At 36.9% G+C, this 23363-nt stretch overlaps 1 protein-coding gene across 1 annotated transcript; it reads right to left on the bottom strand.

Moving 5' to 3' along the window:
• Nucleotides 1-7: 7 nt before the first annotated feature.
• Nucleotides 8-21462, bottom strand: LOC593945 (tax1-binding protein 1 homolog B). Its single transcript, XM_031000425.1, has 18 exons — nt 21319-21462; nt 19318-19544; nt 16293-16472; nt 13982-14151; nt 13232-13384; nt 12521-12760; nt 11458-11634; nt 10823-10939; nt 10254-10424; nt 9466-9609; nt 8724-8964; nt 7894-8055; nt 6898-7166; nt 6305-6367; nt 5714-5904; nt 4906-5135; nt 4342-4411; nt 8-3920 (listed from the first exon to the last, which is right to left on the bottom strand). Exons 2-18 carry the CDS (start codon nt 19496-19498, stop codon nt 3620-3622), a joined length of 3060 nt encoding a protein of 1019 aa, XP_030856285.1. The 5' UTR covers nt 19499-19544; nt 21319-21462; the 3' UTR covers nt 8-3619.
• Nucleotides 21463-23363: the final 1901 nt, after the last annotated feature.

Genomic DNA, 23363 nt, shown 5'->3' with positions numbered 1-23363 from the left:
CATCAAGTCTGTTTTTCAAATTACAGCATACATATGTACCTGTTTGCATTTATTTCTCACTAAGATATAACACAATTCTGAATAGCAATTTTACAATTTCGCATGATAAGAGAAGTTTATTCCAACATAATATTGTGCCCCAAATAAAAATGTATACAATATATTTTTTTTCTATTAGGTAAAAGATACTTTTAAATCTAATTGTTGCAGTAGGTACCATTAATGAGTCATTGGAAACCATCTTCCACACCTAAGCAAGCCTGACAGATGAAAGAAATCAACAGTAGGTTAAGGGTCATCTGTGGATGGATACAGCTGACCCATGCAGTTTTCCAGTTAGCATGCAAACTATTTCTTTCAACTGGAATTTCATAAACAGAATTTCTTTTAAATGGAATCAGTTCATGACTTTTCACCACAAGCTGGCAGAGGCCTACATGAAAAAGATACAGAACTCGGTTACATTCAAATGCATTAAATGGATTTAAAGTAATCCGCAAGTGTTGGTTAAGTTTATGTATATTTTTAAGTATGAATTTCTTTGACCATTTAAACAGTCCCAGATAACAATGATAACATTTTGTTGAAACCATTCATCTAAATTGCCCTTCCAACTTTATGGAGGTCCAAATGAGTAGAATACATCTTTCTGACTCGTTTCCCTTTTAATTCCTGTGTTAAATCTAGTGCAATTTCCATTTTAAAACCATCAACAGTTTGAGCTTCGTTAACAATATTACCTGTGGTATGCAGTATCAAGTGAATTAATAGAGGTGACAGACCCCCCTCCCCCACCCTACAATAAAACAAGTGTTCCAAAGCAAATTTGTTGTGTTTAACCACAAAACAGTAACTTCACAACTTGATCCCTTTTAATTTTACCAACACTGCGAGTTACCTTAAAACAAAGACGTAGGCCCATACATTGACATTTAAGTACGGAAATAAGAACATAACTAATGGTGCATTCCAACATACCACAAATAGATGGACTTACAGGTACTATAAACTACAAAAGGCACTCAACAATAACATTGGGTGATGGTTTAACTACATGCACATACAGCCACTGCAAATATGCAATGCATAATGGTTATATATCTGAAGTCAGAAATGTCTTGGTTATTCTACAGAACTTTTCGGAGATGATGCACGTAATCATATGATCCCATGTGACTTGACATTCAATGCATGAATGCACAAGCCACATAAATCAAGGAAATGAAAACATTTACATCTATTTATTGTCAGAAGACATTTGACAAAAGATTTTCGTTGAGGATATTTAAAAAATGTTGATGCAGTTTCAATTTTCAAACTGATATAAGAACATGTATATTTCACACAAACAGAGTAAACAGCACACTGTTGTTACTTCTTACAAATTAAGATTGGTTCAGGCATTATGACACTACAAACATATAAAGTATGTGTAATATTATATTTTAGTCACTTTCACATAAATGCTATCTTAAATCTTGCTTTACTTTACAGACATATTTATATATTCATGAGCACTGTACAATTTAATCTCTTAAATTACAATTCATAAAAAAAACAAGTTCAATCCTTTCTTCTTCCATTCACATTTTTGGCACTCGGTCACAAGCTTCTCAACGGCCAAGTTATTTCCCTCCGTTTTGGTCTCCATGGTTACATGTTTGCCTTTGATGGTAACATTTGAGATTATTTATGATCTATAATGATAGTCAATCAATCTTTCATTTGAATTTCTACAACTTTGAACAAAAAATTCACAAAATGTTCTTGTAATTTTGTTAAATGATCCAGAGCAAGGACAAATTTAAATAATTTGTTGATCCACCACCCCTCCCCCCCATAAATCTAGACCTTGAAAACATCTGCCTTGCATGAATCTATAGCAGGGAGGCATTAATCAAGGCCCCATCCTATCATTTGTGGCATGTTATCTGGTATCATGTTTGAGTGCAGCAATGGAACTGAATACCACATATACATGAATATTAATTAATACTAAAAAAAAATTATATTAATGTCTTTTTTCCCCTCGTTCTTTTCATTTGTTGGCTGTTACCTGCAAATGGCTCTATCATAACTCACTCTCGCCTCTCATTCACAAACTCAATTCAAGCTCCTCATACAAACAATATTCAGAAATTCACTCATCAAGATAAAATTAACAATGATACATTAAAATATACCTATATCTAGTTTTTCCTCCACTGTTTGCTTTTATATCTTTGTTTAATATAAATGTTATGCATACTAAGGATTGCTTAAAGAGATACATGAATATATCGATAGAGGAAGATGAAGTTCATAAAATTATAAGAGAAATGACAAATTCATTTAAAACAAACAAAACCAAAATGATATCACAAATGCAATATATATATATATAGGTATGTATATTGTCACAGACTTGTTTTATCCGTTGTGCAGAAAAAAATCTAGCTGTCAAAATGAAACATGCATGATTATGTTCTCCTAATTTCATGATGATTTGAAATTTTTGCTGAAATGCAATAATCTGTAAACAAACGTAAGAAGTCCGAGGCTAGATATCCTCTTTACAAGGAAAGGTTTGCTTCGGCAGACTACAAAAGAAATTCATCTTAAATTTTGCTACCGTAATTTTTTTTCTTTTTCAATGTACAGCAGTGAATGAAACATATATTAACATGTACTCATAAACAAGTGTAAAGAAGAAAAGCATGATGATAGAAGATAAAGTATTCTATTCATTCTTGATAATAAGAATCATTAATATACTGTAACATTATAACTTCATTACTTCATTATACAAAACGTTTTCCTTTAACGAAAAATCAGAAGATTGTTGGGTGCTTCAGAGACTGCACTATTGGTAACATATAGGAGCTATCAATTTTAATACACAATGAATTTTCTCAGACACTAAGCTTCACTATTAAAATGTAGTCAATCTATTGCAGTTGGAGCTACAGCTCAAATATTACAGAGGCCAGTACATAAGTCTGGATGCTAGATATTGCAAAGTTATTAAGTATTTCTAGTATTTCAAACATTACTTAAATCTAACTTGTGATGGGAGAAATTTCATGAGATCGGTAAAAGGGAACAGGAAAAGTAAAGCGTCGCCATTATCATTGGTATAACTATAATGGCAATACTGGTTGAGTTACAGGATGCTGTACGTTCAACGGGGAACGGGAGTCTAATACAGCCATACCTTGACAAGCCCTGGAGGAAATCTGAAAGTACAGATGTCATCAACAGGGGTGTCATGCCCCATTTAATAGGGTGTAGAACAAGGGGACAGGTTATGTTCCTGGGAGAAAGAACTTCTTGGTATTCCATAATGAGGTTAGGGGCCCCAGTATTAGTTTCAGAAAAGGATGTGTTAGATTCTTCGAAGTAAGAATCTCTTTGCCTTTCATACTAGAGTTAGGGGACTGATTTTAGTCTCAGCAAAAGGCAAATTAAATTCTGTGAGAAAAAGAATAAGTTGCTCTTCAAAAATGGGGTTGAAACTTTGGTCATAGCAAGAGATAAGTCAAGTTTGGGGGAAAAGAATCTCTTGCTCATCCACACTGGGGTTAGGGATTTCACTGTGGTTTCAGGAGGGGCGGGTCAAGTTCCTTGAGGAAGTGACCTCTCAGTTGCGTGTCATGAGGCAGCATTCCACATGCTTCTGGAAGTCAATCTGGCTGATCTGTGGATCTAGGAGACCCTGGCAGACAGGACACAGCTTGGCAAAGTGCCTCTGCACATGCCTCACAAAGTCCTCCTCGGGGTAGTTTGGCGGGAACTCAATCACGCACTCCGGACACTTCTTGGGATCCAGGGCGGGTGGGGGAGGGGGAGGGCAGGTCGGCATGGGAGGAGCGCTTGGGTCACGATTGGGGCTGCTGGTTGCTTCTGGGAATTCCTGGGCATCTACGAACTGTGCATCCTCCCTGTGGAGTCATTGGAATGGTAGAAAGTACAGTTTAACAACTATATTACTCATATACCCTTACCAAGATTTGTGATTTTTGAAGTATGAACAAAAAGTGATTTGTCCTGATTTACGTTTCTTGAGAATGTGAGATATTACAGCTTACATCACAAAGTATTCTCACCAAACCTGATTTTATAATGCTGGGGACTGTGGTTTTATGAGGAACACTGTTTACGAAATCAGATTAAACAGATTAAACAGGACTTAGGCTTAGATTATATGAGAAGCAGGACTTACCAAGCCCGCTTTAATAGGGCCTGGACTATAAGAGTCTTAGGTCTGGGTTGCATTAGAAACAGTTCTTCCAAAGCTTGATTTAATAGGGCATAGGACTATTTGAGGCTTGAGATTAGTTTGAACAAGGAACTGGTCTTTACCTATCATCATCGGTCTGTTCATTCTTCCCTTCCATCTGTGAGGACATCATCTTGATGGCTGCTATCTTCCCTACAATCAACAAAACATATAGGCAGTACACGTTACTGTAGGAAGAAGTCTGTATTTCAATCTCAGAACTTCAGTCAACAAACAAACGACGGTCATGCAAGGTTCACATGCTTATGCTCATGAAACAAATACAGTGTGCACAACAAACCATGCTTGTAGGATATAGGTGCATTATGATATGATAGTATCTGCATTGTCAAACAGTTGTTTTCTGCCACATTTGATTACGGTACTACATTTAAAATGAAAATCTCTTATCTGCTATAAATATGGATATGGATATATGTTTGCCATCAGAAGTATTAAGAACCTACAGTCCTTTTTCGTATTTTTAGATATACTGTAGTATACAGTTTGAATAGCCGCAGAGTCCTGCAGCTACGAGTTCATGTTGCCAAATGCTTGCTACATGTTCATTCACTCTAGTCCTATAACTATTGCTTTCGTGTTGGCTACTGCAGGTATGCTACTGTATGCTTGAAGACGACAAGTACCTTCTTGTAGGACATCCGGTTGGAGGGGCTCTGGCAGCAAGGCCGGGGGGATAGAGTCTGAAGCATCGGACAAGACCGCATCTTCCACCATATCTGGAGGGTAGCGGATGCTGCCCATGTCCAGGCTATCGATGGAAACTTCCATTAGGGCGGAGGGTAATCCCCTTTCGGACGTGGCGTAGGGATTGCCATAGAGAGAGTTTAGTGGATCAGGGCTACCATTCTCCATTCTAGGGAGGGAGTGAGGGAGATGATGAAGATGGTTAATAGTGAAGAAATCTCGAGCATGGAGGACGAGGAGAAGGAGGATTCTAATGATACCGGTGTACGAATGGCACTTCAAAAACAAAATAAACTTGAACCATGCATTAGTGATTTCACAGTTGCTGTTAGAAACAATGTCACAATCAAAATGCAACAACCAACAGATAGAAATTCACAAATGTATTCAAGAAGAAATATGATACTTGTTCCTTGTATATTTCAAGTCCCTGTTTTCGCAGAAATGTGACCCTTACTTTGATCAGAGTACGTCCAAAATCATGAATGTCATCAATAGTACAATGAAAGCATGGCAAGTTAAATAATTGTTATGAAGAAACCTCACTTGCATTAAACATGAAAGGTAACAAGTCTTCTTTCATTTAGACAAGTTAAAAGGGTAATGATGTTATGGTAATCTTGTCTGAAACATTTCCCCTCCAAAACAACACTGCAATACAAAGATTCATTTAGCCAGTCAGATTCTAAGATATACAAATTCTACTTGAATACATCTGGAATATACATAAACTCTAGTTGAACTTACTGAGTGGGGCTAGCTGGCTCAGCGTAGGGGTTAACATACTGCTTTGGTCGGTCACTAGGCTCAGGGGCCGCTGGAGCTGCCCTGCGCTGCTGGGAATCCATGTCAAACTTGAGACTCTCGTAGCTGTGCTTCATGTTGGTGTAGTCATTGAGCATCTTGTTGTGCTTGTCATGAAACTCTGTGTTCTTACTCTGAAAGAGGATGCAAGATGGATTGGTTACTTTATAATGATACTAGATGGAGAGAGGGGAGAGGAAGAGGGGGAGGAAGAGGGAGAGGGAGGGGGAGAGGGAGGGGGAAAGGAAGGGGGAGAGGGAGGGGGAGAGGGAGGGGAAAATGGAGGGGGAGAGGAAGAGGGAGGGAGAGAGAGAGAGAGAGAGAAAGAAAAAGAGAGGGGAGTGTAGATGAGGAAATACATTGATTAATGACTTTAGAGAGTGAAAATAGGAGAAAAAGGATAAGCTTCTTAATGATGTCAGTATAATCTAATTGAAAAACCTCACTTAAGGTAGGTGGAAAAATACATGGCATGTATTGAGAGATGTGGAGAAGACCAAGATGAACATGCATTAGAAAAAGAAGATATTTTACCTCTAGAGACTGGTATTTCAGCTGCCATACACGCTCCAATTGTGCAGACTTCTCTCTCTCCTCCTACATAAAGTAACAACACATACAATTAAACAGGATATTCTCAAGATGTCTTATAGAGTGTTATAAATAAATGATACCACTGCAATCAATGTTTGCCAAAGTTCATACTATATTGGGTGCTTCAGAAAATATAAGTACACCTTAAGGGATGGAGCTGAATTTTATTTGTCTAACATCTTACATAATTGCTACATTTTCATCTATTAATATAACTGTTCCATATTCTCAAAAACCAATTAGCTTACCCCCCCCCCTCCCCCACCCAAGTGCTTAAATAAAGTTCTCTGATTTATAGTGTGCCATGTCAACCTTTTCATTGTGTTCGAATCCACAATGTCAATATGAACTTCATTTCTCATTTTAATTTTATGACAAAATCAAGGTTACTTGTTCATCTTGTGACATAATTACAGTAATTCATATGATATTCAAGGGTTGATGCTTGGCCTTCAATAAATCAGTGGAAAAACTTAAACGGGTTTTAACATTGGCAACCACTATGAGCCATCATGTCTGCTTTGTCAACTGACCTGATACAAGCGCTTGAAACCATCGGACTCCTTCTTCCTCTCATCCAGCGCCTTGGACAGAGAGCACATCTGAACATGCATCTCCTTCAGATCGAAGGTGTCGTCTCGAGACCCAGGCCTCTGGAGAGCTCCCTCCATCTTCGTCGCTACGGCAGGCAGGCCAGACTGAGTGCTCTTCTCTTTGTTAGTGCCTACAACCTGGCTGCCCTGTGTGGCTTGGTTGGTTGTCGCCTGAATGGCTTGAGTAGACAAGTTAGAGACTTGGATCCCTGGTTCAACAACAACAATAAATGTACCATTAGTGTAACAAAAATGTTTCTCAAAAGCAATATTAGAATTTTGACTCAGGATGAGAAAAAAAAGGTGATATTTTGTACATATGTGTGAAAAACCAAAGAGTGTTTTACAAGATAAAACAGTTTGTTTTTGTGTTACAATTGGAAAGAGAGATGACAAGGGACTGTGTTGGATGATGTTCAATGGGTAAGTGATATAATTATACAACATCAATCTCAATGAAGCATTGTAGGTAGCACAGCAGCTACTTAACAACAGGTGTTACAAGTGACAGTGCAATGATAAGGATGAAATGGAAGTAATGATGATGGAGGAGCAGTCTAGCTGATCCTTGGAATGGAATGAACAGATGAGATGGTATCATTCCTGAGGGGTGTTTCACAAAGACTAAGATCAACTTTAAGTTGGACTTAACTATGGCTGGCCGTTCATGCCACTATTTGCTCTCACCATTTACTGGCATTGGTCTCTCAAGGGACGTACCAATTGTGGTCACAAATCTACAGAATTTTTTATTGTTCATTATTGAAGGAAAAAATATTATCTAAAGATCATAATTGAGAGACCAATGGTGAAAGCAACTAGTGGCATGAGCGCCCTACCATAGTTAAGTTCAACTTAAAGTCAATTGTAGTCTTTGTGAAACCCTCCCCTGTTCATCACAGAGCCTACAATGACCTTGATCTATGACCAACATACCTGTGGTAGCTTGAATGGCTTGTGATGCCTGGTTGGTGATCTGACTACCTTGGCTAGCCTGGCTACTCATAGCCTGTACTCCTTGGGATGTCTGCTCTGAAGTCACCTGACTGCCTTGACTGTTACTCACTACCTCTAGAGTACCTCCATTGCCCTCTCCACCTATGCACACAATAACATGGACATCTTTAGAAATCTCTTTGGTTTCTAAGTTTATGAGTTGCTACATTGTTGTATGCCCATATATTAGTATTTGAAGTTTTATTTTGGGAAATAAAGTACCCATCACAGATCCAGAGGGCAAAAAACAAAATGGATACCTGCAAGTTAAGTTTCAGCCTTTGTTCATGGTAGATAAACCTGAATATGCTCAGAGCATACTAATTGAAACATTGACAGAGATAAAGGGAGAGAGAGACGGGAGGGGGGGGGGGAGGAGGTAGGAAGAGAGAAAGAGAGAGAAAAAGACTTGATAGAAATTAGAGCTTCTAGAAGAGCTCATCAGCCCTTTCAGTGCTTTTATTCCTTTGAAAGTTTGGAAGATTACATGGTGTAATCCTGAAAATTTTGTATGGGAAAATATAATATTTTGGGAAAAATGAAAAGTTTTAGACTCTGTGCAAAACCAATTATTCTTCTTCAGATTTTCCACAAATTTCAAAGATTTATTTCTTTCCTTTTCTCCTTCATTTTTTTAAAACCAGCTTGCTGTTGATATAGACTTCCCCTTTGAAGCATCGGTATTGCAACTCATACTCTTTATCAACGTCTCATAAGCACTCGGGACATTTGCCTTCACAATATATTGCTTCAATAATCTCAGCACTCACTCTTGGCGATCGACAGGGTCTTCTCAGCGTCCTTCCATGAGGTTGAACTGTCCGTTGATGAGGACATTGTCTGAGTTGATTCCTTCATAACCTTTCTCTTCTCCATCTTTGCCTCCAGCTGGCGGCACTCGCTGTACACCTTCTTGTACTCTTCAGCACCCATCTGCAGACGGAGCCGCAGGTCCTCCACCTCCCGCTTCAACTCCTTGCTTTCGTCACGGAAAGAGGTCTCCATGGCAAGCTGGAATGGAACAGGGAAATAATAGATATTAAAGATATCACGTCTCATTCCCACGTGTCACAATAAACTGCAGTAGCAGTAAAACAACTCTTTTATGTGTAAATAAAGAGGGGATGAGAATAGAGTATTTATGTGTGACAAGGCCCCAAATAGACTGTAGTGTTATCAAAACCGTTAGGAAAACAGAAAATTTGATTTCGAATTCCAATTAAAAATATCTTTATAATCAGACAGGCGATCGGCTTGTGAAATTCATGGGGTTCCTGACTGACCTAAAAGTTTATAATTAACATTGCAGCATGAGCTAAATCCAGGATTTTGTTTCAGAATCTGAGACGATGTTACCGAGTCACTTTAAGTGAAAATCAGCATTAAGATACAAGAATAAAAACATAATGTATGTAATATAATACAATAATGATAGCAAGTTTGATTATCATGAAAAAGAAATGCTGTCGATCTCCAAATGCATGTATAATTATCTTTCAGGACTGTGCCTACCATTTTCTTCTGGAGCTCTGAACGCCTGCGGACCTCCTCCTTGCAGTGGAACTGGGTACGTCTGACCTTGTCCTTCAGGTCCTTGGTGGCAATCTGCTGGGCCTCCTGGGAGCCTTTGGTGCCCTTGCAGGCCATCTCCTTCTCCTATGGGATAACAGAGCATCCTCAAGTATGAAACATCATGCAAGGTAACGGCAAATGATGCAATAATAAGGAAATTTTGTGATCTTGGTTATGTCTTGTATACAAGTCCATTCCTGTATTTAAGAAAAAAAGAACTATGCTCTCCTTTTTTTTTGCTAGACTGTTGTGCTGTGAATGAATGGACCTCACTGCAATGCTGGGAATAAGTGTTTCAAAGTAGAATTCAGGGAAGTAAATCAAACTGCTTTAGAGACTTTGGAGACATACACTATACATCTTACCGGTATTTAAATTTAATAATAATAAGAATTTATATTCTCAATTTATGGCCATCCCCTATGCAAACCTACCAATTGCTTTCCTCCCCTAAAAGTAACTTCACTTCAAATTCCTTCAACTAAATCATATTGAATATTCACTTGTAAAGGCTTGTTCGTGTATGCGACTATAAACCAACAGCTTACCACAGGTTTGCTTATTGTATCTAATAACACACAGATAACTGATTTCAGATAGGAACATTGTTGCACTCCACTACTGTTTTATCATCCTCTTGCCATTTATTTAGTACACAAACAGCTGCCACGGATTACAGCAGATTGTATGAACTAGCCTAAGGCTTGAATTCGGTTTCATAGTCCCACCTGTGCAAGTTGCTGTATACCATCCTTGAGGGCACTGATCTGTTCCACAAGAAGGGCTTGTTTCTCTCTACTTTGATGGCTTTGTAGCTGTACTTTCTTCTTTTCTTCCTTCATCTCCTTAGTCTGACGATCCAAAGCCATCTTCAAGGATTCCTTCTGAGTCTTTGCAGCCTTTAAAGATGAAAAGAATCAGACATATTTGAGAGAAAGATTTCCCATCAACAATTTTCTGTGAATGTTTGTGTATCTGAAAGGAACACCAGATTGCATCTATAAGCCCTATGCTAGGATGCTTCTTCACCCATGGGTTCCAAAAATAAAAAAAATGAACTCAGAGTCTCCTTGAAAGCACAGGCACACAGCTTGCTCGTGGTTCCCATGAGTCTGTTGTTTTATATTGATGTAATGGTTATTGATGCAATGGTTATTTACTTGCCTGGAATGTTTTATTTCTCATTAAAACATTATTCCAGTTGAGGAGAAAACTTCAAAATATCTTCTTAGTTTAGCCATCTTGGCCCATTTTGAATGGACCTACACACTGAAAAACAATCTGTGAATGGACTTACCACAAGATCTTTGGAGAGCTTTTCCTGGACCATCTTGAGCGAGTCCAGCTCCTTGGCCAGGATGACACGGCTCGATTCAGCAGACGAAAACCGACATTCCATCATCTGCAATTGCTCCTGGTAATAGAAAAATACAAATGCACAGTTTAATATGATAACTGAATGCAGGAATGTACTAAATGCTAGTTCTTTAATAGAAGTCTAGATACTTTTTCCAGTGAAATACACAAATACTGCCTCAGCTACCAGTATTAGTGGGCTCAAGCTGTATAATGATTATGAAATACATGTAGTTGCAATATTGTAACAGTTCCACTAATCTGAACTTACATATACCACTTTCATTCTAACTTCACTGTATTCAGAATTATTGTGATTACATTCAACATTCAACATTTGACATTTAAACACTCTTGGATATTCACACCATAATTTGTGTACCTTTCTGACAATCACTTATAACCATCCACATGTATTAACAAATGGCATTCTCATTCAATTTCAATTATCCCTTTTAGAACTCCATATATCTTCCACTGCATATATACTTTAAAGAAGATCTGGCTATTAATCTATATTTCAAGTTTGTCTATGCGGATGACCTCTACTTGACCTCTATTTGACCTTCTACTAACCTTCTCCACGCTGGCTTGCTGTAGGTCCTGCTGCATCTTGAGGTACTGTTCCTTCACGCGGACCTCACTCTCTCTCACCTCCTGGTGAGTCTCATTGCTATGGGACAACAGCTGCTTTAGGTTATCAATCTCCTCGCACATCTCCGTGTTGTTCTTATTTGTCGATTCCAACTGGGTCTACACATAACAATCACAGGCATGTACAGTTTGAATAGTAACCCCTTTGAAATTTCACATTTAGGTAACTTAAGTTGAGTCATATGCAATTCATACATGAAAATTATTATCATCCCTGATTATCATCTCAATTAACTTATCCCATTCTGTTTTGTATTGTCATCAGGTTTCTTTTTGAAAACTTTTTGTCTATATCAAAAAGAATGAACAGAATTACAGACCATTTTCGTCCAATTGTCACATGATTATAATTCACGGAACCAACTCCCTCTTTATACTAAGTAGTACTTTATACCTAATTTTTGTTTAATTTCTTAAAACAGCAGGTCTTCGCTTGATCTGTATGAAGTTTACTTTCACCCTATTTTATCATGATTTACACGGTATAGCTACAATGTACTTTTCTTTAATTATGTATAAGTCTTAAAGCTTATCTGCCGTAGTTTATAGGAGGGATTAGACTGCCCTGCAAGGTCATTGGACAGGTGGTTATCTCATCAACTCAGCTCTCAGTTAACATAAGAAAGAGAGGATCATGGGGGACCAATGGTCACCGATTAGGCATTGTTTGTTATTATAGAGGGCGCAAGTAGCTACAGATAGTGCAGTGGGCCTTTAATGTCAAATTGTATCATATTTACTTTGTATTGCATTTATTTGAATTTGTTATGATATAAATTCCACTCAATTTAACTGTTGAGCTGCCATGTGGTTTTTAATAAATACCTTTTCAAATCAAATCAAATCAAATCAAATCAAATCAAATCAAACCCTAGCCAATGAGGTTTCCATGTTTTCAGAATGATGATTTCTTAGTCTTTTTAATGCTTCCTATTACATTTTGGAAATTGTTATAAATGGAAACAACCCAAATGAAAACACCTACCTTTAGACTAGTCCTATCTGACACGACTTGAGTGTATCGCTTCTCCAGCTCATCCAGCTTGTTTCGAAGGGCAAGCTCTCGGTTGACGACCTCCATGAAAGCGCCCTCTGTCTGCTGGAGGGAGCTCTCGTAATTTCCTGCTTCCTCAGAAAGATTTGCTACCCTCTCTCTTGCTTCAGCCAGCTCACAGGTCATGCTCTCCAGCTTCTCCTCCATCGACTTGTTGCCAAGAGTGCGAGACTGGGAATTTTTTAATAAACAGCGGTTGGTTTTGGGGGGAATTGCTTCATAGATTTGATTGAAAGTTTTTATATATAGGTAGTAAAGGTTCTTACATGTTAATAAATTTATGCAAGAATGTAGAAACAAACAAAAATAGAAAAAATAGAAAAATGATCAATACTGGGGAAAGATTAACACTGATTTAAACATAAACTGTAAATTTAGAGATATGATGGTAAGTAAAGGAGTTATTTCAAACATATACCAAATATTTTTTCAACCAGATAATACTGATTGTTATAACCTTTCAAGCTGATTTTCCAAAATGTATTTTCCATACAGAAACAGTGCCCTTCACTTGTGCGCTATACAAGTAGCCATTATTATTATTATTATTATAATGTGTCTCTCAACTCCTATCATAAATGTTATCAATGTCACAGTAAAAACAAAAGTTTTTGCTATCTTCTGCTAGCCCAGTCTCCTTACCTCATATTCCTGTGTGATGCTGTCCAGTTGGTCCTTGGCTTCCTGGAGCTCTGTTTCCATGGCGATCACCTTCTCTTTGAGTGACTTGCACTCCTCTTCAATCTCAAGCTTCTCCTCCTGGACTCGTTTCAGCTCCCCCACACAATATTCACTCTGAAAGTGCAAGAGAGAGAGAGAGTCATAGGCTTGAAACATCTGCACACATGTATATTATTCTCAATAAATCTTGATTGTTTTTCAACTTCAAATCCACATCAGTTTCTTGCACAGAAAATCAAATCCAAGCCAATAATTTATGAGGGATGTTTATGAACAGTTTAGTCTTCTACATACATATTTTCTGAGCCTCCAGAAGATATACACTAACTACTCAATTAAATCATTTTAATGACACTTTTAGGATGATTACAGAGTCCTCTGCTGAGTCAAATCTGACTAATCATAGAAACAAAAAATGTGATTTACATCTAATTTCTACACACATTTTTTTCTTCTCAATCACTGCTTTAGGAATCAAAAATAATAAGTGGAACAAATATTATCTAACCCTCCTAATCCTAACCATAAACCTACTATAAACCCAAATGCAACCACAATGATTAGCCTATCACAATATAAAGCCTGTAGCAAAAGTCAGCACACATTTATAAAGGATTGGGAAAAAGTGCATAAAGGGGCAGGTGGAGGGGGAGGGGGGGGGGGGGGTGGTCCCTTCAGACAGGTAGTTCCTGAAACAGGTTTGGTATGTACCTTGTTGTGTATCATGAGGATATCCATGGAATCATCAAGCACCTGGACAAAGTCTTCAGCTGACTGCTCCAGGAACTGGAAGGGGGTGCTGGCTCCCCGCATCTTACCAGCGGAATCAATGTAGCACAGCTGGTAGTACTCACCGTCTTCATCCTTGGGTAGATAGTATGCTGCATGAAGAGGTCAAAGGTCACTCAAAAATTAATTTCAGATGTTCAATTGCAACCACAGGAAATGTTGTATATTTCTATACATTTACCTTTTTTAAAATTAATAAATGTTAATGTACCTGCATTATAATGTATTGATATGGTTTTTCATGAGGAAAGGAGATTTAAACAAATGTAATATAATTTCTTGTTTGGATCAAAACGTTCCTGAAAGTTGTGGAAACGAGGAGGTCAAACAATTGGTAAGTTAAAATATTGGTTAATACATGTATTATCAGTTTTCACTAGGCCTGAGTCATTACGGGTTTTGCCAACCCAGGTTTGACTTGAAAATTTTGGAGCGGTACCGGGTCCCATAACGGTAATTTTCCCCACACCAAAAATTGTGCGCATGCAGCGGTGATAGTTATGATTATTTATTGCTTTCAAATCAAATAAAACTCAATTCTGTGGGAAACATCATTTTTTGGAAGAAAATAAAATTCTGTAGATGGACAGCTACAATTTTTTGAGTACCTGGTATATTTCTAATGTAGGCACTACTATAATCTAATGATATCTTCTTTTCATATAATCTAGGAGTAACTAATAAGTGTATTCAAATCATATGAAATACTTTATTGCTCTAGTGGGTTAAATGAGGGTCTAACTTGTTTACAGAAGTAGATGTAACGTCCGATTAAAAAAAAATAGTACCATATACATGTACAAGTGTACCAGGTGAGAAGCATGCTACAGTAAGGAGCACGCAACATGAATGCATGTACATGTACATGTATGTATGATAGGGTTTTGAAAGTGAATCCCATTTAAAAGTGATTAATCCTCTATCTAGATTGAGGCATCAATTGTGTGGTTTCCCTCTTGGTTTAGAATGTTCAAAACATGCAACATATACATACATGGGCAATGTTCATGTTCATGAATAGTCTTCACTGTAGTAGCTCAATTCTTGAACTATCAGATTCTCTTTTATATTTTCCCATACATGTACATGCTCATGGTTGCATTTAAAACAAGGTTTCCTCAAAAAGTGTCACAATCATTTTGGGCATGGGGTATTTGACCTATATAAACTCAATCCCCCTGCTATCAAGTTATCTTCCATTGGTCTAGCTACTACATGCTCTTGTTGGCAATGATTTAAGCTACTGCTCATTAAACGAGTCATGTTACGAATCTCAATCCTCAGTTTGGATTAGGGCGGTTAAACACTACTTCCTCATCAATAACAGTGAAGGACATGCGAACAATGAGAACATTTCAGACTTTGGCTGAACTTTGAACCAAACTTTTTGCTTTCAATAAATACAATAGTAACAGAATCATGTCATAGTAAAATACTCTGCTTCGTATTACAAACAACTGATTTCATATCTTGTAGTGAACTTTGTATTGCAGTGTTTGGTAATAAAGTTCAGGTATGGAAGAATATGGGAACATTAAAAATGATTTATTAATGGGCTAAAAAAGTTTCATATAGGGAAGTAGTACATGTAGATATATCTAAAAAGAATCTAGTCTGAAATTATGCACTCTTTTCTTGTAATGAAATATAATACCAATTACAAAAAAATCATGTACCTGTAAATGTATTGTATACAATCCCAAGATGCGCATTTACTTTGTACATCTAGATAAAATTTGTAAACAAATATCAACTGACATACATGTACTTCTGATTTACAAAAGCAAATCAAATGTTCATTATTCCCTGATGTCAGGTACTACTTAACTTTACTTAATATCCATTCAAATGTAAGAAAGCATACATGTTTACATTTAAAGTTCTATTTAAATTAGTCTTCTGAAATATACTAGCCCAGAATCAAATTGAAGTTATCCTTCTTTGAAAGAAATAATTAAAATTGATAAATTCCTAAATTCAACATACAAAATGTGTATCATTAAAAAGGGAGGCATTCTAGATTTTGTAAAGATTGGTTGAAGTTCATGTATATAAGTGTATCTAATTACTTGAAAATGGCAGGAATCTGTTTCTGAACCCCTTTGACTTTTTACAAAGACTGCATAACCTTCACCCTAAAATTCTAGTGTCTGATTAATTTTAACTATCAGACTCCAAAGGTTTGATCATCTTAGGAGAAATATTCTTTAAAATCTGAGGATCTTATTCCTACCTTTGAACGTGATATCCTGGGTCCATTCGTCGCTATCAGTCAGCTGGGTGGGGGTGGGGGCCCACTCAAATGCTCGATACTGACGGGTGGATGTCCAGCCTACTTTGAAGACTCCGATCCAGTCACGTGACTGGGGCCTGATGGCCGAAGTCAGGGTATAGTTGCACTGTAGATCGGTCCCTGGTGAAGAAAATAGGTGAAGAAAATAGGTGAAGAAAATAGGGGAAGAAAATGAAGAAGAAAATAGGATGTTTCAATGAATCCATCTCTAGCCTCAGTGACTTCTCCGACATAAACATGTATGAATTGAAAGTGTTCAGGACTGCATGACACATGCTACAGCAAAAACTTCCTCTCTGGTGGATTGCACAGTTCACCTAATCCTATTTAACACTAACTCAAATCCTAGCCTAAAACCAAAAATTTGCAACATAATGTTAGATAAAATCAATCCTGGAGACCAGAGCTATTGTCGCCCGAACACATATATCAAAGCACTGTGTTAAGACCTAAAGTTATTACCAAATGTTGAGCATACAAATATAACCACACTATAAAGAATTAATATACATGTACATGGAAATCAGCATTGACTGAAAAGCCTATTCAAAGCCTTGCCTATTACACTGTATGTTTTGCATAAAACAGAACCAACTGCTTTTCTTGTTCGGTCATATTTATCAAGATACTATTGAAAAGCTGTGAAGTTTTCTCTTTCAGATGACACTGATTCAAAGATACTGTAAATGTCAATAGTCATTCAAAGTTATCCGTTTACTGAAACACCCTGTACAATTATCTGGGATTCCCCAACAGGCCGTTGCCATTGAGAAGAAACGGTTGATATACAACTACGAAGCCTCCACTGTACACAGATGCCATTTCTTGCTCATTGTCTCCTACTACTTGTACTGTACATGTACAAACTGTACGTTACTGGATTCAATGTCTGCCATACACAAGGGCAAAGCTTGAATCTGGGACTTTCTGATTTTGGGAAATCCTTTTATTTTAAACTGAGCAAACTATTTCTTAATACTTATCATTTCTTTGTTTTATCCAGTCTTGAAATAAATGTTATGAGAGAATTACAGACAAACGCATAGTCTGTGACACTACCTTTGGAGTAGCAGGTATATGAAAAATTAATGTAAGTGTAATACAGCAACTTACCATAACTTAAGATATCACAGATTTCTATTAATTATCTGTTTAAACATTCTGACCAAACATGGGAGCACATGTTTTCAATTTTTGGGGGGTTAAAGTTACATTCAAAGATAGAAATCAATAATTAATTGAAGTTATCTCTTTACTAAAACACCCTGTACAATTATGTGGAATTATCCAATAAACATGAACCTTTGAATCAGTGTCATCTAAAAGTATTTACATTTGAAGATTGTAAAACTAACGCTGTCTAGTACAATATGATGTTGCCAATATTAATCCATGCATGTTAATGTGTATAATTTGCAAAACAGCTTGTGTAATTGGACATTGCCATCAATACAAAACACAGGAACATAAAAATACATGATGCAGACGCCATTTACAATGTACTGAACTACTTATAAATAATGATCCACATGAAGAGAACATTAATATAATGTACATTGTATTACAGAATACAGACGAACTACAATCTGCAATATTATTTTTCTGGCAAAGACTGAGTAGAACTGCTTACTGGATTGTGCAATACAATGACTAATATCCTTGATGTAGATTACTGTAAATCCTGCCAGAGATATTTCAATCTAAAGAGGTATGGTTCAAATAGTGCTCTATGTGTGTCCATTTTGTTGTGATATTTTTAATTTAGGGGGGTTACTCATGAGGAAGAAGCAATACACTTCAATATTGGTATCGTATCAATGGAATGATCATTAACACAAAGTTACACCCCCAAAACTGAAGATTGTACCATGTAAATGTGAACTGAAGTGAAGTGAATGAAACACTTTGATTTATTACGGTTGGAATGTGAGAAATATTCCTTCTTTACATCCCGAGCATTTTGGGGCCAGCAAAGCAATACAATATGATACCCAGGTACCATCATTTAGAAAATTGTGTCAGCTTTTATAGTTTTGGTAATTAAAGTACATCCATACCTCTTTCTCATGAAAAAATTTGGTCACAGGGCTTACAGGGGAAGAAAAAAATTGCCCCTATTTCAGGGGGTGTCTGACAACCCATGGTTAAGTCACACTTACCCCCTGTCCACACACAACATTTTCCGTGATTAGCTATACCGTTTCGCGATAGTTTTACAATGAAATTGTGTGTGTGGACGCTCACTAACGATACGTCGTATAACGAAACTAGTCTAACGAAACGCAGGTTTGGGCATCGTTTCAAACTGAAACTCAATAAAGAATCACGCCTAATCACGCCTAATCACAGAAAATGTTGTGTGTGGACAGGGGGAGTGTAACTAGTGTAACTAACTGGGCGGGGCTTAACGTGACCTCGAGCGAAAGGAGACCAGACTGTAGAGTTTCAGGATTACTTTCTTCTGTTTATGGACATCCTTGAATTTATACGATGATTATTTATATGACGTTTCTTGTGTGTGGACACTTTGAAATTTATACTATGATTCTTTATACGTTTTGTTATGGAGTTTCGGGATAAATTGTTTTGTGTGTGGACACGCTGTTAGTCAAATCTTAAGGGGTGAAATAGGGGGACTATTTTGGGACAAGCTTTTAGACTATCAAGTATCAATACAATAACAAATGTGATATTAAAATGCTTTGAAGGGATAACCCTTCCGGTTAGATAACGCCGCCGAGTTTGTGAGTGATAAGAAATAAAGAGTAGCTTTAATTGCTTGGATACAAATACGCGATACCAATGGAGTTGAGATTTTTTTTATGATCATAGAGAATTTGTGAATCCAGAAGTTTTTGCAAAAATGTCCTCAGACTTTCTTGAAGCTTCTTATTTTGTTTGGATTCACATCTAAAACAACCTGACATCAGGACATGTTTCACTCAGCCATACTAAAAGGACTCACCTGGTACATAGCACTCCTGTACATTGTTGAAGATGACCTGGGCAAACTCTGACACATTGGTGCTGATTTCTTCAAAGTCATCCAGATGGGTTGAGGGCCCACTCTCAATGACGGGGCTAATATCAGTCTCAACCCCACTCTGAATGACGGGGCTTGTATCAGTATCTCTCAACTCTGCCATTTTGGTTTATATTAGATAGTTTCCTCTATTGATTCTAGTTGTTTTCCTGTAGGAATAGAGAAAAAATATTAATGTTATGCCAGGAACAAAAAATGCAAGAATTGAATACCTAAGTGCATTTTAGAATATGTGAAAAATATGTACATGTAGTATCTGACTCCTCATAGTACTGTGTTCATATCATAAAATTGCTAATTAAGTTATTTTTACAATAGATGATACCAGAGGGTCTAATTCAGTCTCTGAATAATGGTATAATTATTTTTAAATTGTAGTTGTCACTATGAGCAGATCAATACATTTACAACTGTAGATCCAAAACCATGAAAATAAAATATATAAATTTACAAGTAAATGATATTTTAAGTTTAACAATCAGTCTTGTGCCTTTATCTTGCATATTTTCCACGGTTTTGCCTGTGTGAAGTTATCTACTACATAATGAGGATCTGATACTGCTTTCAAACTGGCTTCTATCGGAGTCAAACCGATGAAAATACCGATTGAATTTTCCTTATGTAAACAAAGGTGAAACTGCAGTTTTCTTCGTCGCTTTCTAACTGCCGATGAAATTTGCTCAATGTGGCGAGCCCATGCCGGAAGTGAAGAATTATTGCGTAATTATTAAGCCTGCGCTCCATCTAGCTAGCATGCAGCATGTTCAACCATAAGTCAACAAACAAAGCTGGTTACGAAAAAAGCGCGCGTACATTGCGACCTTTGACCATTTTAATTGCTGTTTTAATCACCTTTTTCTCCTGAACGCTTTCATACTGGCCGTTTCATCGGTGTCACACCGATAGAATGAGAATTTAATCGCCTAGTTCTCTTCTTTTCATAGGCTATTTAATCGCCTTTTTCTCCTCTGTTGCTTTCATACTGGCCGTTTCATCGGATGCGTCCGGATGCATCCGATGAAAATCAGTGCTGTTAGAAAAGGGTACGAGACATTACTGTAGATAACTTCACACAGGCATGCGCCCGCGCCCGCCCGCAACCCACCATCGGTATGCAATTGTAATTGTGCAGCGGTTTGCTGTGAAACCTGTGAAAAAGTGTATACTAATATCAATGTTTTTCCGAAAAATACTCAAAAAATACCAAGAAAATTGACACGAAACAGGTAATTAACATAACGACTTTTAACTCATAATCTTTATTTAAACATCTGATGAATATTCACTTCATTTTGGGTATGTTTAAGTGGGGTATCTCCACGCCGGAGTTACGGGTCAAATTTTGGATAGGCTTCTGAACTAGCGCTGAATTTTTTTAACAAGGACTTACAAATCATTGATAGCTAAGATTGCTGTTTACTGTATAACTCGTCTACACGCAGCTACTCTCTGTCTCAGTCAGTGTCTATTAAAAAAATATTGTCAACTGAAGTTATTTAACTTAGGACTCGATGTTAATTGAGTAGTCTATATTTGCAAAAAATAAAAGGTTGGAATAAAAAATCGGGGTCTATCAATATCAGTATCATAGATCTAGACCTAGATCCATTTTCAAATTCAAACAAAGTTATTTACAAACTGATGGAATGTTAAAGTTTCAAAGCCTTTCAAAGTATAAGCTCAGGCACATTGCATGAAAAACATCAACGTCATTCTCACATTCATAAACTTCATCACGGGTGCACACGTATTTATCGAAGGTTTCAATGCAATGCACAGCACTGGCCACTGGACTGTAAAATGTCAATCATTCACACGCAATAACAACATGCACGGAAGCCACAAATGACACAGCACAGCTGCACAGGATCTAATTTTCATTCTCTTTAGAAAAATGCATAACTAAACTATTCAAATGTATACCTGAAATTGCACCACAAACTTGAGAACGTATCTGCAGCTAAGATACATAGATATAACTTGTCAGTCACTTCATATTTGTAAAGCAGAATATAGATCTAGTTAGAGACACCTATCCGTCGCCTTGAAAGTCTATGTATTGTTGTGGAAATAACATATGACGAAACATGCCCTCTGACCTTTGTTTTTAGTCTGTAAATGGGCTTTCAAACAAAATACTTCTGTCATAAATTGTTTTATTCTAAAATAAAGTGCATGTAATTAACATTCTATTTAATGAAAGGAAATTGACTCCTTAACAAAATAGTATGATCTTGTATTTAAGCAATAAACACCTAAATTAGTCAATGTTATTAAAATAAATGCATACAAAGTTGCGCAATAAAGACTAATCGGATTGCCAAATCTTTACCAGTTCCGTTTGTTCTGATTGGGGAATACCAAGTTTCCATGTTTTTTTCAGATGGTGAATTCTACTTATGTAATAACGATACATTTTCCTTCTTTTGTTTTTAATTTCCCTTTTCATCAACAGAGGCAGCAGCACCACCACCACCATCATTACCATCACCATTACCATAATCACCATCATAATTATCATCATCATCATCATCATCATCATCATCATCATCATCATCATCATCATCATCATCATCATCATCATCATCTTCATAATAACTAATTCATCGGTACATTGTTCAGATAAATTTCGGTCATCACGCTCAGCCGAGGATGTTTGTTCAGATTTTAAGCTTTTGACTTTTCTTCACTTTCAAATTATTAGGCCTATATCTCCACAGCCTACAGCTATATAGGAGATGTTTCAGGGCTGTTTTTTAATTTTATTATTTTAGTTTGAGATTTATTTTGATTTTGACTTTGATTTCTGTTTTGTTTCTGTTATTGACTTGTTTTGTGTTTTGTTTTAAACATTATTGTTGTTCTGTTTTGTTTTGTTCTTTGTTTTTTATTTCTTTATTTTGTTTTTTGGTGAATATATGGCCCGATTTCTTGCTGGGAAATATGCAGTAGTTTCTTTCTGATGAGGAAAAAAGCAGCCCCGTAAAGTCCTACGCCGAAGCTGTTTCTGGGAGATCTTTGGATTTCAGTGCAGTCAAACAGAGGTCACGACTGAAACCAGCCTTCAGACCATCCAAGGTGGACATGAAAGACTGGGCGAATTATCTTCAATTTGTAAGAAGGGTATTGAATTAAGTGAAAGTTTGACAAAATCTAGTGATGATCCGAAAATTATAGTTGACGGTCGAAAATATAAGTTCCCTTGTGGGAACTGTGATAAGCCAGTCAAATGTAATCAACACGGCCTTCTGTGTTCTTATTGTAAAAAATGGTTTCACACTAATTTTCAAGCTATCAGTTTTTCAGAGTACCGCAGGTTATATTATGAATGCCCTGATGAGAAGTGGAATTGTTTAACATGTTGTCTGCCATCTTTTTGTGAATCAATATTTACTGACGATTGTTTAGAGAAAGAAAGCCAAAACGAGGATAGACTAAAAAGAAAACTATTTTAAGGTAACGCGCGTTACACCTGAAAAGCAAGCGATAGCAAGAATAATTCAGCCAAACCTCAAAGATGAAAACACTTCTCTTTTTCAAGAATTTGAAGAAAAGTTTAAAATTAAAGGTCTTCATTTTTTACACCTCAATGTGAGGTCTATTCTAAACAAGATATCGGAACTTAGAATTCTTTTTAAAAGAAAAAGGCTGTCTATTATTGCTTTCACTGAAACATGGTTAAACAATTCCATAAATGATGAAGAAATTGAAATAGACGGATATAAAATCATACGCCATGATCGATCCTCTGGCTCTGGAGGTGGTGTATGTTTCTATATCAAAAATGATATTGCATTTAATATTATGGATGCTATAAGTACTGGAGATACGGAATCCCTGTGGATAAATTTGCTTATACCAAGATCAAAACCAATTGTTGTTGGCGTTCTGTATCGACCTCCGAAAAACAATTTGTTTATCGAGAAATTGTCCAATATTCTTGATACATTAAAAAAGGATGACGAAAT

This window comes from Strongylocentrotus purpuratus, unplaced genomic scaffold, assembly GCF_000002235.5.
Source record: "Strongylocentrotus purpuratus isolate Spur 01 unplaced genomic scaffold, Spur_5.0 spur5_scaffold_6, whole genome shotgun sequence".
In the NCBI taxonomy this organism is placed as follows: Eukaryota; Metazoa; Echinodermata; class Echinoidea; order Camarodonta; family Strongylocentrotidae; genus Strongylocentrotus; species Strongylocentrotus purpuratus.
Note: the sequence above shows the minus strand (reverse complement) of the source record. Positions and strands in the feature narration are given on the sequence as shown.

What these genes read in the sequence shown, in the direction of transcription:
- LOC593945 (XM_031000425.1), bottom strand. Translation starts at nt 19,498, where the DNA reads ATGGCAGAGTTGAGAGATACTGATACAAGCCCCGTCATTCAGAGTGGG. An exon ending in TCCTCATGATACACAACAAG is followed by an intron (nt 13,385 to 13,981) that starts GTACATACCAAA and finishes TTGCACTTTCAG; the next exon opens with AGTGAATATTGTGTGGGGGA. An exon ending in GTATACAGCAACTTGCACAG is followed by an intron (nt 9,610 to 10,253) that starts GTGGGACTATGA and finishes GTTATCCCATAG; the next exon opens with GAGAAGGAGATGGCCTGCAA.